The 15,663-nt window shown below is 40.4% G+C and overlaps 1 protein-coding gene across 1 annotated transcript; it reads left to right on the top strand.

The window, feature by feature from the left end:
- Positions 1-131: 131 nt before the first annotated feature.
- Positions 132-10,228, top strand: actr10 (actin related protein 10). The gene is made up of 13 exons (XM_046060749.1): positions 132-342; positions 1,612-1,684; positions 1,776-1,858; positions 1,986-2,094; positions 2,369-2,476; positions 4,492-4,559; positions 4,724-4,803; positions 5,463-5,498; positions 6,018-6,097; positions 7,741-7,814; positions 8,096-8,177; positions 8,996-9,197; positions 9,458-10,228. Exons 1-13 carry the CDS (start codon positions 266-268, stop codon positions 9,637-9,639), a joined length of 1,254 nt encoding a protein of 417 aa, XP_045916705.1. The 5' UTR covers positions 132-265; the 3' UTR covers positions 9,640-10,228.
- The last annotated feature ends 5,435 nt before the right edge of the window (positions 10,229-15,663 follow it).

Genomic DNA, 15,663 nt, shown 5'->3' with positions numbered 1-15,663 from the left:
TTCTAGAATAAGTTCACGTTTTACTTTTTGCATTTGAAAAGCATTTGATTGATCCATTTGAATGCACCGGTTGATCAGAAAGTTTCCATTATTCCAATAATCTTGAGCAGATTGTGATCAGGCAGTCCCACGTGACGTCATCGCGTTTCGGAAGACCCAACCCAACAGGAAGACAACAGATTTCTCTGTCCTTTTGCTACGATGAAAATTTAGTATTACACAAGTATTGACATTATTTCCGCCGAAAGGCCAACAAATTAATAAAATGCCCTTATTTGATGGGCTGGGAAGCGGAGGAGAGAAGACTGCGATCGTCATTGACTTGGGAGCAGCATACACAAAGTGAGTATGTCGCCTCGTTAGCAGAGCCTTTCGGTTAGCATTTGCTAGCGTAAATATTTGTTTTCTTAACTAACCGCTTGGTACTAATATAATCTGGTCAAATACAGGAGTTTCTCACAAACTCACGATACTTAACGTAATTGTTTGTAACGTTACTGGTAGTAAATGCTGTAGCGGTGTTAGCTAGTAAGCCACACACTCAATGCTAACTAGACCAAGTCTGCACGATTTATTCCAACTGACAGCTGTTAGCCAGTGCTAAATTAGAGCGAAGATCAAATCCAATAAAGTAAAGGAAAACATTTGCACTTAACGTCAGTAATACCCAGCTATACTACCAATAAAAGCTTTTTGGGTAAATCTTAATTTAGCTAACGTTAAAGCCAAAGCTAAACTTTACCAGAAATGTCTAGCTAGAAACAAAAGTATTGACATATTTTTTGTTGTACTGGTGAAAATGTAATTGCATTAGATGTAATTGGAAAAGGCCAACACTGGGCAACAAATCTAAATTTGGTTTTCTCATATGATTCATTTTTCATCATTTTTTCCGTTGTGAGCTGAACATTTCCCCTCACGTTGATTGCTGTTTGAGGGACCTAAATAGTTTTATTTAAGCACCTGTTAATCTGAAAGCTGTCACTTCACCTGCCATTATACCTCACATATCTCCCCATTATAGTTTAGTTTTAAGTTAGCACAACTGGAGATTTACAAAAAATGCTACAATGAAATTCTTAATATCTGGAGCTGACAGTGTCTATGCCTTCAATGTTACAAAAAACATGTCGTCTTTCTGTAATTTTATTCAAAGTTTTTATATAGCGAAGACAAGAAACTGGCCTGAGGCAAGTCACATGAAGATCAAGAGGCCTGTTCTCATTTAATAATGATGTCTACAATTACTGTCCCACAGCAGTTCACACAGAGCTGCTCTGTTATTTTATTTAGGTACAACTTACTATTGTAAGTTCGATGTTGCCATTTAATAAAATAATTATGTGGCCCTGTGAGCCAAGTCCTTGTTCCTGAAATACAAATAATTTCTCACTAAAGTTTGATTGCCATGTATGCATCATGTTTACATTTGTTTTGTTTTTGCACAGTTCACTAGTATTGCTTATATAATATGTGTAGGAGCCTGAAAAAAGGCTTACTCCTTGCATTATTGTGGCTTGTAGGAATATTATTGAATAATCAGAAATATAAATCTTAATCTTGTCTGTGCCGCCTCCTAGTGGCTCAGCTGACTGTTTCCTTTTCTTGCAGATGCGGCTTTGCAGGGGAAACGGGGCCCAGGTTCATAATTCCGAGCGAGATCCGGAAACCGGGACAGCAACAGGTGAGACGACGCTTTGCTCTGAGTGATCAGTTGGAAAGCTGTTTGGAAATTGCAAAAAATATTATGTTAATGTGGCATGTCTCACTTTCAGGCCATCAACGTGGTTCAGTACAACATCAACACAGAAGAGCTTTATGTCATCCTCAAAGAATTTATCCATTTGCTGTACTTCAGGTGAGACTCTGCTACATCAGTTATTCATTGTAACTGTAAAAAAGTTACTAAGGTGTGCAGCAGCTATAAAATGGAGCGGTCCAGCCACATAACATTAAAAGTTTGTCTTCCTCTTTGTCTTAATCAGGCACCTGCTGGTGAACCCTCGCGACAGAAGAGTGGTCATCATCGAGTCCATCCTCTGCCCGTCTCACTTCAGGGAGACGCTCACCAAAGTTTTCTTCAAACAGTTTGAGGTGTGAAAACAAAACACATCAGGGTTTTATACACGCTGCTGGACATGTTTGGAAAAAGTTTTAATGGGGAGGATGCAAGTCACTGATGTGAGAAATTTACTTAAAAATAATAAAAAAAATAATAATTCTATTAAAAATACTTATTCATGAAAAGTATGGGACTTATTAAGTTTGACAAAAGTAAATAAAGTCCTGCAGTAACACGCTTTACTGACAGCCTTAATAGTAAGTGTAAGCTACAGTGTGTTAGGGATTATTCTTTGGTGTATTCCAGGTGCCATCTGTGCTGTTTGCCCCAAGTCACCTCATGGCCATCATGACTTTGGGCATCAACTCTGCTCTGGTGATGGACTGTGGCTACACAGAGACGCTGGTGCTACCTGTATCCTTTTCCTGTCATCCTGTAGGCCTCGACCCTTAAAGGATATATGCCCAGTTGTTTAAGACACGGATTTGTTTGCTTTCTTACAGGGAATTAGGTGGCAAGATTGATATCACTTTAATCTTAGTTAAGTGGAGAGAATGGTCCAAGACATGTTTAGCCTAGCCTGGCACTGATAATGACTGATAATAATGATAATAATAGCTTTATTGATTAATTAAATAACAGCAATCAGTGTAAAACATAGAGAAGTCAAATAGAAATTGGTATCACACATAGTGGTTTACTACAAAGAATATATAAAACATAAACAAGTCAATATGCAGATAATTAGGGTGACCAGACGTCCCGAACAATTTGGGACAGTTACAAGCAGTTGTCCCGACTCCTGTCTTGCTTGTCTATTAGACTAAACCTGTGTTTTGAGTCTGATAAAACATTTAATACAGCAGTTGAGTATGCGCTCTGACTGCCATACCTACAAGCATGGCTCTTTTGCATTGCGGTCAAGTTGCATGTTTAGTACCCTGTAGGTCATCGGGGCGCGCCCAGTGAACTATATGAGGGACCTCCAGGATTGGTGAACCCCTGTTTGGGAGGGACCCCAGAGATGGGTGAAGCGCTAGTGGGTGGGGGGCACCCTGGGATGGGAGTACAGTCTGGAGCTGCGTGAAAGACGCCTCCCAAAGGGGAGGGCAGTGGGACGGAGTACCATCATTACGAATTAGTTAGTGCTCTGCCATGCCAACGAGCCTGGCTCTTTGTCATTGCAGTCAAGTTGCATGTTTGGTACCCTGTAGACCCAGGTTTGTATCTGGGTAGGGTGACTGCTCTCCCCCTTCCCTGCATGATCATTGTGAAACATTCTTTTGGTGTTCCGGCTGTCCAGTGGCTACAGCGGGACTGCAGGGTATCGTGAACATCAGCAGAGTTGTTACAGCCACAAAGCAACTCGTGTGCATGCTCTTTCCTCTTTTTGTTTTCTAGTATAGATAGTGGAACTTACAGTAGTGAGGATAGGGGAAGTGTAGCTGCAGGCAGCCACAAAGATCTGGGAGATCTGACAGGCAATGCACTGATATAAGAAATGAGCTAAATTGTATGTAACAGATCTTAAATTTACATACAACACAGTCATTGTGTTTTTTTCCTAATGACAGACAGTTGACTTTGTTAACAAAATTTCATTTTAGCGTTAAGTTTTGAGTTTCACGTGTTGTGATTTTACTGTTCGTTGACACTGAATATAATGTACTGGAGGCCACCCCCACCCCCAACTCCTGTACTGAATTTCACCTATTCTCATCTGGTCAACCTAGAGATGTTTTCTATAAATGAGTGTTAAGAAGTGAGATGAAACAAGGAACAGACTCTGCGAGCCTGATCTTGAAGCCCTGTCCCCTTTAGTTGTTAGCCTAGACCGTGGAAAAGCTAGCAACGCCCTACCAGAGGATCTCAATCTGCATCCTGGTTCTAGAGGGATAAAAGCTCAGAGATATAGAAAAGTGCCAGCCCGTGCTGAAGGAGAAAAATCCTCCCATCTGCTCCAGATTGTATTAATCACATCATAGCATCTTGTTAGGCAGCACGCTATCATCAATACACCAAAGAGTCAGTTTTGTTCAAAGTTATGGAAGTGTGCAAAGACACACATTCTGAAAGTTAGGTCACCCAGCAGCTCCAATGTAATAACCAACTGCTTATTAAACCATTTTTCCCCCTGCATTTGTAGATCATATGATGTGTAGCTGTTGGATGGTGTTCTTTTAGAGCTAGGTTGGCTGTTTGCCCCACATCACCTGTCTTTGTGCTAAGCTGGGCTAAACATCTCTTGGACCATTGTGTCATGTTGAAACTTGCCTTCATCACAGGAAAACTGTGACTGCTGTGCACAAATATCTGTCTTGCTGTTGATGGATTACTGACGTTCTCTTGTGACGTCCTGTGATGTTTCTGAATGTGCAAATGCAAAAATAAGTTTGGGGTATATGTTACCACCTTAACTGTGAAGTCAGGTTTATGAGTGCACTCCTATTCTGCCAGCATGGGAGGCTTTGCCTTTGGGAGGGAAAGCCATCCATAAGTAAGTAGCTCTAACAGATTTACGGAGGGGTGTGTGACAGTGTACTATTTTGTGCAAACTTGGCTGTAAAAAGGACTGGAAACCATGTGACTGTAAAATGGAAAGTTTTTATTTCAGATGTGCTGGTTTCCTCCCATAACTGCATGTGTCTGTATTTACTGTAGAGAATTAGAAGGAGTTCTTGTGGAACAGTGCACTGTTGACACGGACACCACCACTGGGCAGAGTGTACCAGCTGTCATTGGTAATTACAGAAAAATACAGTACACTGTGTGTGTCTTTGTCTTTTCAATGGATGGTTATTACAATATGGACTGCTGATTTGTTTTACCATGCAGAGAGCAGAAAAATATAATGGCTTTGACCCATTACATGTAATATACTATTGATAAGAACTTGTTTCTTGTTTCAGTGAATACCTTTCTCAATATGTGAATTATACATATGCATGCGGTCTATTTTAGAATTTTCTCTTCATGCTTTTGGGGGAAAGCAAACTGAATCATTGCGTTGAGCTGTGAGATCTGCAGCTGCAACAGCAGAGTGAGAGAAGCTACACATATATGCATCAATAATTAAGACAGACAGGACTGTTGAACAGACTACATTTCTGCAGTGAGCGCAGAAGGACTGAGCTCTCTGTAATCAGCCTTTTACACTGTTCATGACTCAGGGGGAAAAAATGACTGCCCAAAATCTGCAGTCTGTTTGTATTACATCAAGCGGTCGTATTTGATGCTTGTTCTGTTGTGGCAGTGTCAGCTCACCTGTTCCCCAAACGCTGATTCAGTCTCGTCATAAATCTAACTTGGAAGTGAAATGAGAGAAATGGACGATTTATGCACAAGTGAACCAAAGAAAATGAAGTTCCACTTCATTTATATCTCTTCATCTTTTCTGCAGGTACCATCTCAGAGGAGACTGTGGAGGATATCAAGGGTAGGTTTGACCGAGATGGTGTACTTTCTTATCTGTTGCTTGGCTTTGTAATGGATCACGCTTTTAGTTAATCCTTTCAAAGGCAGCATTCCCAAAAGAACAACAAACAAACAACAACAATACTTCCATTGAGTCTGTCGCTGTTTTCTCTTTACCATTCCTTGACTGAAATATTACCCCAGCAAAACTGACCTGTCAAAATGCTACTAACATTTCTGACCCCATAGATATGTTAGCTTTATGTTTAGTGTTATTCAATTTATGACTGCAAGAAAAGCCCTTAAGTTGGACGGGATTATGGTTTAATTGATATATTTTCCCATTTTATGATTTAAATAAGTTACTTTAGAATGATGCAGATATGTAATTTACTCACTAAATCCGCTAATTAAAGCTTTCATTGAGGACAACATTTTTTATTCATTATCATTGTCAACAGTCATTGAGGACATTGGTTAAAACTTTCATCCTTTTAGTTTTGGTGGTTAATGCTCATTGGTTTGGTTTTGTTTCCTGCAGTCAGAACATGCTTTGTCAGTGACCTGCAGAGAGGCCTCAAGATCCAAGAAGCCAAATTTAACCTGGATGGTACAGCTGAAGTAAGTGAAATACAGGGCTCAACAAAAAGGATTTCCCTGCTTGGGACAAGTAAAACACTTGGGTGGGTTGTTCCTAATGTAATGTTAGTTTGCTAACGCTAGCTAACTTCCTACTGAATGTAACGTAATAAAGCCCTGCTGACTGTAATAATGAATAGAGTCCTTCCGAGATTTACAGGAACAGTGTTGATCGTTCGTATCGTTGTCTTTTGTCTCAATCGTCGGGGGATGCGGTGGTTCATTTGTACTGTGTGATCGGTAGGCTTTAGCTTCTATCTTTCATTTTTTTCACGTCCGTTTGAGTCAATTTGAGTCAGTTTGACAGCCTGAATACAACCTTCAAATGTATAATGCAACTGCAAAAGTGTGTTTCCTTGTGAGAATTTTTTTCCAACAAATTTGACAATATTTCTCTGGGGAGTACAGTAATAGACAGTGGCAGCACCGACAGTTTGTCGGACTTAGCAACAGTAACTAAGGGGGGAGGGGCTTAGCAAAGGGTCAATTGTGAATTTTTACAAACAAGCTAAAAACGAAGGCTGTCTTGTTGTAGTCTAACTGTTTAGCTTAGTTTGCCACAAATCTTAAAATCTGGATTTCTTGAGACAAACCAGTCACTCCACTGTTTACTGGCAGTAACGTTAATTCATTTACATTACATTTATTCCTTTAGCTAGATATGGGCATTGCTTTTTGGTAAGATGCTAAATAAACAAAACCTCAAAGACCCCCCACACAGTTAATTTATTCTGGCTGATAAGGATCTCTATAGGAGAGGCAAAAAAACCTTGGCCTCTTCCTTTCTCGGTTACATTTACTCATTTAGCTGATGCTTTTATCCAAAGCGACTTACAATTGCTATACATGTCAGAGGTCTGGAGCAACTAGGGGTTAAGTGTCTTGCTCAGGGACACATTGCTGGATGTCACAATGGGGAATTGAACCCGAGTCTCTTACACCAAAGGCATGTGTCTTATCCATTGCCCCATCACCACCCATATAATAAGTAAGTAAATCAGGAGGAGAAAAGACTGATTCTTCATTCAGAAAGAATGAAGAATCAGTCCATCCTTCTCAGTATTTTGATGTCAGGAATCTGATTTATTTTATTGACATTTTAGATTTGTTTCTAGTGAGATATTATTGAGTTTGAATAGTAAACTTTACTGTTGCTGCTCTAGAAACAATGCATAGTTATAATATTCAATTATAATCCTGTTCTGAATTTATTGTATTTTAAAATAATATAATCTTTAAAAGGCAATTATCAGTAACGAAAAAGAACTGATAAGAGTATTGACAAAGAACCAAACCGATAAGGAGTATCAATAAAAGTGTATCAATAAAATCCTAACAATACCTATCCCTGCTCCCTCTGATTCATTTATTTTATTATTTATTAAGATTAAACGTGCAATTAACTTCAGTCCTGTTGTTACTTTTACCGCTAATAAAAGTAAAAATTTTCTTCGGCCACGTAGATTTCTGACCCACTTGCACGACCAGGCAAGTGAAATAGAAAACATTAACGTTGAACCCAAATTGTTTTTTGTATGTTACCTTAGTTATACTCAGTCTGTGAAAACGTGTTCACATGCTGTAGTTTAATGTACAATTCTTCTTCCTTGTGAATGTGTTTGTAGCGTCCCGCCCCTCCTCCAGATGTGGATTACCCTCTGGACGGTGAGAAAATCCTTCACGTCAAAGGACCAATCAGGTAGTTCATCAAATGATGCTCTTTATGTCTGCTGTTGCCTTTAACTGAGCAAATGCGAGATATTTCCATGTGTTTGTATTGTGTTTTTCTCTTTTTGTCACGGTGGAAGGTCCTTCTGTAAAATGAGATTGTCTAGTGTCAATGTCTTCCTAGAATCTTCATGTCTCTGCAATAAGGTGTATCTAAAGGCCAGAACTTGCTTGTTTTCTGGCCTGTGGATTTCTGTCACAACGTTGCCGCTCATTTGTTTTTGGTTATTTTTGGGGTTTTTTTATTCCCAGGGACTCTGTGATGGAGATCCTGTTTGAACAGGACAATGAAGAGAAGAGCGTTGCCTCGCTGATACTCGACTCTCTGGTCAAGGTAGAGAAAAGTTCTTCATTTTATACGCCTTGGAATGTGTGACGTTATGTTTATGTGCAATCGCTAACTCGATGCAGTCCGTATGTAATGTAAGTAAACTATGGAAGATTTAAAAACAGAAGACATGTAAGTCAGTTTCTCCTTGAAGGCATGCATGTTGTAGTAACATAGTATGATCTCTCATAGCCGTATTCACCATCTTATGTGCCCTGGTTGCTGTTCATTGGGTTTTTAACCTCACTAATCTTCCCTTTTAGAGGATATCAGAAACATTTAGTATCTTTGGCAGGAGAAATTCAGCACCCCAGTTTTTTGACTCCTTTCCATGTAACTGAGAGCAGTTTTGTTGTTTCATGTGGGGATGACATCGGTGCAGGACGGCCTAATTAATCTCCAGCAGCAGCAGACATTACACATCAGATCTGTGCAATACTCTACTCAGGATATATTGATATTGATAAATCATTAGTGCTCTACACGAAAGAGAAGGCAGCGCAGTAATGCCTGCTTCAGCTTTCATCCATCACATTTAGTTTTAGTCTGCACCTGTCCTGCTGTCCTGTAGAACTGCTGCTTCCTACTGCCTTCATTGTTTGGAATATGATAGTTTAGGTTTATTTCTTTCATCTAAACTGTTTTGTTTACTAAAAAGGCACGGTGGTGTAAAGTTAATATTTAAGAAGCAATTGCACATTAATTGGACATAGATGGCTGATTTAAAATAATGTCTGATGTCTGTCATATCAGGGTGGAAACAACAGGAGATATCTGTGTAAATGATCTAAAGTGGTAAACGTGTGTATGTGTTTCCATGTTAGTGCCCCATCGACGCACGTAAGGTGCTCTCAGAGAACCTGGTGGTGATCGGAGGCACAGCCATGCTGCCAGGTTTCCTGCACCGTCTGCTGGCAGAGATACGCCTCCTGGTTGAGAAACCCAAGTACCGTGACGTGCTGGCCAGCAAGAGCTTGCGTATACATGCTCCGCCTGCCAAGCCCAACTGCACCGCCTGGCTCGGAGGTTAGATATGTGATTTTTATTAAAATATTTATCACCAACAGCTGGCCTGAAGGCTTTAAAGAGTAAGCAACATTAAAAAACAAAACAGCATTAATAAAATATATAGATAAATATTTCTCCTCCGTCAGCATACTTCCAAGACCATAATGCCAGTCCTTCTCAGGTTACAAATGAGAAGATATTGGACAAAAATATTGTTTGTGGCCTCTTACATAATTTGGAGAGCTCTCTCTGTATTCATATCGTCCGCTGCGCAACAGGTGCCATCTTCGGGGCGCTGCAGGACATCCTGGGCAGCAGGTCGGTGTCAAGAGACTACTACAACCAGACAGGCCGTATCCCTGACTGGTGCTGCTTGAGCTCCCCTCCTCCCGAATCGCTCTACGAAGCAGGAAAGACCCCTCCTCCACTTATGAAGAGAGCCTTCTCCACAGAGAAGTAGAAACCCGTTGTGACATAATTCAAACAATGTTCTCTCCTTTTACCCTCATAGAAGAGTTCTGTAATCTTACATATAAAAGCCCAACACAAATCTTGTTAACGTGTTAACTGCAAAAACAGCTCTAGGTGTCTGTAATGTCTATGTTTTTGTATGTACTGATTGAGGTCTGTTTGATGATCAGGTGAGCTGGTTTCTGACCTCACCAGACAGAAGAAATGTTGGGACTTTATGCATTGATGTTCTACAGAATTTAAGTAACTTCTGTTTCCTTTGAAGTCTCACTGAGATGAGTCTGTACATGTTAACTCTCACTCTCACTACACTTTGTTTTGGATTGTGTTGGCAGTGGAACTGAAGAAATCCAGAGTATTCAGCAGAAATGTCTCTGGTCATTACCAACTTTGAGTTTTTAGTCATCTAGTTGTCAGCAAAATGACAGAATGTTGCAAAATGTTGGAGAAAACCTTATTCCAGTGTGATGTATGACAAGTGTGGAAATCTGACAACGTCCCACAGAGTTTCAATACAAAAACAAACCAAGTTTCACTTATTTATTGTTCGGACTTAATAAAGGCCCCGTACACTCAAACCGGTGTTCTCAGTTATTCTAGTTAATAAATGGCTTGACATGTTAATGTGGGAGTTACTTCTCATATACTCCCAACAAAGGTCTAGTACATGTAAACGGAGTGTCAGGGACATGTCAGTGAGTAAAGGGGCTGAACACATTCACACAGTCCTCAGAAGTTTAGTCCAGCAAGTCACCTGTGTCAACCATTGTGGTGGTTGTTGACGTTTAAAACATCATCCAAATGATGCCATCTCGTTCTGTGACGTTGAAGTTTAACTATTACAACAAATAAATCTTCAGAATCCAATGAGATGTGCTTTTCTGTCCTTTTTTTAATACGTTAAAAAGAACACATTTTAACTCAAAGAAAAGGCTGATCAGGTGGCTATTTAGCTATTTATCTATTTTTCTTGAAACAGTCCACACACCTGCTTCCAGCAGCAAGCTCACTGCCACAGATTCCCCAGTAATAAATAAACTATAACGGCATGTTTGAATCATGTCCAGTTTTTCAAATGAGCTGCACTTTTTTCCTCCTAGAGAGATTAACACAGGTGCTGCCAAAATCACAATTCCATATGTTTTTCCAGTTGAATCTCTGTCATAGCTTCATAATGAAATAAGGTTTATCAGGCCTCACCTGATAATGAATTTCTTAACAACATGTAGGGGGAAACAGGTTTCCAGCATGGTTGTTCATGGCTGTGAATACAGTCTATACAATGAAATGCATATGTATCACTTCCAAACCATCAGAATGCATCAGTGTCAGTGTGCAGTAAGTTGCATCTGCCTTCAGTGTAAACAGGAATAACCTGTAGACAGTGAGGCCAGTATGTAGCAGGAAAGCATAAGATGGATCTATGCATGCCAACAGGACATTTAAAGGTTCAGTGTGTAATATTTTGGAGGATCTATTGACAAAAATGCAATATAATATCCATAACTATGTTTTCAGTGGTGTATAAAGACCTTACAAAATGAACCATTGTGTTATTACCTTAGAAGGAGCTATTTCTATCTACATACACCGCTGGTCCTCTTACATGGAAGTCGCCATGTTTCTACAGTAGCCCAAACAAACAAACTGCTCTACAGAACGTGTTTCGTCACTACGTTGATTGCGGGTTGGCCACTTATTGGAAGATCAGCGGTTCTATACCCCCGCTCCTCCAGTCTGCATGTCGAAAGTGTCCTTGGGAAAGATTCTGAACCCCCTCATTGCCTCTGTTCCATCGCTGTGTCAATGTTAATATCTGTTTCTGATGAGCAGTTGGCACCTTAGCCTCTGCCATCAGCGCGCCAATGGGTGAATGTGACGTAGTGTAAAAGCGCTTTGAGGGGTCGGAAGACTAGAAAGGCGCTATATAAATACAGACCATTTACCATTACCATTTTTACCATGCTGTTTTAATGAGCTGTTGATGTGGCACACCAGTTGTTCATTTTTGTATTTTAGGTTGGTTTTGGGACGAAAGGCCATTCTAGTTTCTTGTATGTAAATAGAAACCAAAAGTGTACTTCAGACACTGCATTTGTAAGGAAAGTATAATCAGCCTTCAACAGAAAGCATTTTTTCCTCGTCTTCTCTCAATTTGCTGAGCTATGTCCACCAGCCCTTTTCTCTTAGGTGAAAGTGGGCTATTGGTGGAGGCAAACTGTACACAGTGTAGATTTACTTCCATGTTCAACTTAACTCAAATAAGAAACTCACCAACAGCCTGATAATGTGTGTGTCCCAGAACAGAGCTGCATCTGTTTGGCCTTTTGGGTCAAACTCATCACTGTGTTGGTCTGTCTGGCTACTGTGGGCTTGGGAACCAGTAGCAATACCCACAATGCACCTGCAGCTAAAGGCTGGCTGAAAAAGGAAAAAGTGTGGGAAATCTGAGTTTGAATTCTGATAACAGGCATAAAGATTGAGCGGCGAACTGAAGACTGCAGCCACCGAGCTGTAGATGACTGTTAGGAGGTGTGTATCTGTCTCTATCTTCTTCAGTGACGGCAATAAATCCGTCGGATCTAAGGTCAAACTACCGCCCCAAATCATACATATCCTTGTTGGAAACATTTTCTTAGTGCGTGTGATTTTGGTGATTTATAGGTGAATAATTGTAGCTTCCAGGTTTGAATCTGGCTACAAATCGGTTCCCATGAAATGTAGGGTCTTCAGAGCCCCTTTTACCTCCAGGGGGATTTTGGGGCTTTGTTACCTATATGACCTCCCACCAGTTGCTGCAGGCCACAGCCTTACTTAGATGATCCCTTTTCTGACCATATAACTGAAGACAGCCACAGCCTTGCCCACATCGGACGATACAGAGCTGTATAGTCCCACCTGCTGCCTCTGCTCCAGCTGAAGGAAACCCCATCCTCCCTTGATGGGGACTGGGACTGGAGCATAAGTGTGGTTCCCAGAGACAGGAAGCAGCAGCTGTCCGTCTGACCTCTGTCTATCAGACTGGGAGTCTGGGCGAGAAGTAGCATGAAGAGTGGGTGAGCCCTGCCCACAAGGAGTGCTGGAAATCCATTCATTGGAAGACGAGGAGGTTCAAAAACAGCTCACACACCCAAATCTATCAGAAAGTTCATTCTGTGTTCAGAATCAGAAAAAAATACACAACAAGGCAAAGAAATTGAAAGAATAATAAACTAAATAGAAAATATAGAAATATAAAATAAAATTTGAAGTGTGTAGTATAACAGTATGTGACAGAAGTGTAATGACTGAATAGTAATAATGATAAGTACTGACAATGTTGAGAGCTGAAATGGAATGAATGGAAACTCCCATTGAACTTGCTAGTACTTGCTAGGCACAACATTTTTGTCTTTTGTTTTTCAATGACATCAGGAATATTGCAAAATGCTCAATTCATACATTAATTAATGACGTGTACTGTACAAGGTGACACGACTTATCCTACTCGAGCACCCAGCTGGTCCAACACCACAGACTGCAAGGAGCGAGAGGCATCATCCATCTCCGTTATCTCCTCCTCAGAGGCTGTTTTTCAGCACACTCCAGCCCCATTACCCTGTAAATCACACTGGCTGTGAAAACACATCCGAGCCCTCCTAATAAACATGGGGGCACCTCGGTGCTTGTCATTCATGCCCTGCAGAATGAGCAAACAAGAATCGTGATACGGCTGGTATACGGCTGGTATCACTGCACCTGTAAGTCATTTTGGGACGTGAACATAATCAGGAATCAGCAAGAAATGAAAGCATCTACAACTACAAGAAGCCAAGCATTGTGTAATAGGAAGGCTGCGTTCATACAGCAGTTGTTTAGCAATCATACCAGAAATATACTGACGATACCAGATATGGTATCTGTAATAAACACATGATTGTGCATAAACATGCAAAAAAAAACAGGAACGAAGGAGGAAACCTCTGAGACTTTCTGTTCATTCTTGCAGCATCTGTGTTGATAACCTCAGCTCTGCTGCGTTTCTGCCAAGACTAATCAGGCAACACTCTGAGGGCACGATTACATAAAGAAGGCAGAGGAGCCAACTGCTCAAAATTAGGAACCAGATGCATGACAGTTAGGATGTTTTGTGGTAATTCTTCCTACTGCTCCAGGCAGCCATTGATTTTCATTAATTTCATGTCTATTGGCCTGTGAAAACCATGTATCTCCAAAATCTCAACTTTACATGAGTATGGTCATGTTTTCAGCTCTGTGACAATGAATTCTTAACCAATAAATAAACACGAAATTCTTATTTGATTTTATCTGAAAAATTCAAAATCAATACAATTGGAGACATGGGCTTTTCACTGAAAGTAACATTTTTTTCACTAATGAGACTTTGAGGGTAAAAAAGTATGCAGACTTAGTTCACTGTAACAGATTGCAGGTGATCAGTATCCAGGGCATAAAACTACATAGCTACATTGATATAACAGCATGTCCTAAACAGTTCAGTATTATACCAATAGACAGCAAATGTACCTGTGTAGATGTTCAAAGTGTTTGTTTTAGCTTGCATTAATCATGACTATTTTTACCATTACAAATAAATAGGCCTAATTTAGTTTATAGTTTATAAATATGAGATATAAAATAAGACAAAATAATAATAACTAAAAATAAAACGTGATGATATGAATTCCAGGACTCTAGATGTGGAAAGTTCCATCATCTTTTCTCTTGAATTTAATTGTGTCACGTTTCCTATTGATCACCAGCTGTATATATAGTTAAGGGTTTGGCACATACTCTTCATCCCAGCTCGCGCAGCTGAACAACGCGCCAATGAAAACCCCGGCTGCTTCACAACGCTGCTATTTAGAGTTTTTCCAGTTCTTACTGACCGACTGTAGACGAGGGGAGGTAACTTATCTTTGGCGCTATGCAAAGTTTCATCGGAATCTCGCATCTCTTATTGGTTCTTCTGATGCAGCGGGTACCTGCGCAGGTAATTCATCATATTTCAAAACACGCCTTTTTGCAGCCTAATGTTGCCAACAGCAAGTCACGTTGTGTTTTTTTTCTTCTTCTTGTTTCGGTGTTTTGTGAACGGCTGTGCCATTTGTAGTGGAATATTTATATTAAGACTAATATCTATCATAGTGGCAATTTATCTGAAATTCAGTTTATCCCGTGATATGTTGCACTCTTAGTCATGTTGAAAACAGGATTAAGATTTCTCTTTTTTAGGAGAAGGCTGTCTGTTCATCTCAACTCTCTTGTTCTCTTCACGTGAAACAAAAGCCAACAGGAATCACATCTGAATGGCAGACTTTTTTCACTGTGAGAGGACACATCTGTTTCACACTGCAGCCTTTTTTCCACACTGTAGATACTACCTGTAATTAGGGGTTTGGGAATCGCCATGTTTTACCGTCATGTGTACAGATATTGACTCAACCAGCAAGCTACAGATGCAGTTCCTGTGTGTTACTGATCGGGGTTCAGAGAGAGAGGCGAGCAGATACAGGCCTACTGTGCGTGAGAGCAGTACTGTGATAAACTCAGCGGAGCACCAGAACTCAGCCAGAGGTGTATCACTTATTTAGAGAAATGCTGCCTGACATGAGAGTGCAGTTATGGTTTGGAGATTCTGCAGCTCCAGGTTCCTGCTCCCATGGTGAGGGTGTATTATCCTCCACTTCTCTTTCTGGTTGTGCACAGCATCACCCTCAGGCAAAACAGACACATTCAGTATCAGCCAGCGGGGAGTCGACTGCACACTGAATATGCATTGTAGTTTATGTGGGGAGATTATAAATGGGAATATATATTCAAAAGGGGTTCTCGTATGGACTGTGGAATAACATAAAAATGTTTTAATGTGTGCATTTAAGTCACCCTGAGATATTGTGAAATGTATACTATCCAGAGTACATTTAGTCCATCCCCATAGTTCTTAGAACATGTACAACAGTAGTGTCAATAATGGAATCAGCTTTCAGTGTGACAGTTTAAATGCAACTGG

Source organism: Micropterus dolomieu, linkage group LG10 (genome assembly GCF_021292245.1).
Source record: "Micropterus dolomieu isolate WLL.071019.BEF.003 ecotype Adirondacks linkage group LG10, ASM2129224v1, whole genome shotgun sequence".
NCBI classification, from domain to species: Eukaryota; Metazoa; Chordata; class Actinopteri; order Centrarchiformes; family Centrarchidae; genus Micropterus; species Micropterus dolomieu.
The sequence above is the reverse complement of the archived record's forward strand: the minus strand, read 5'-3'. Positions and strand labels throughout refer to the sequence as shown.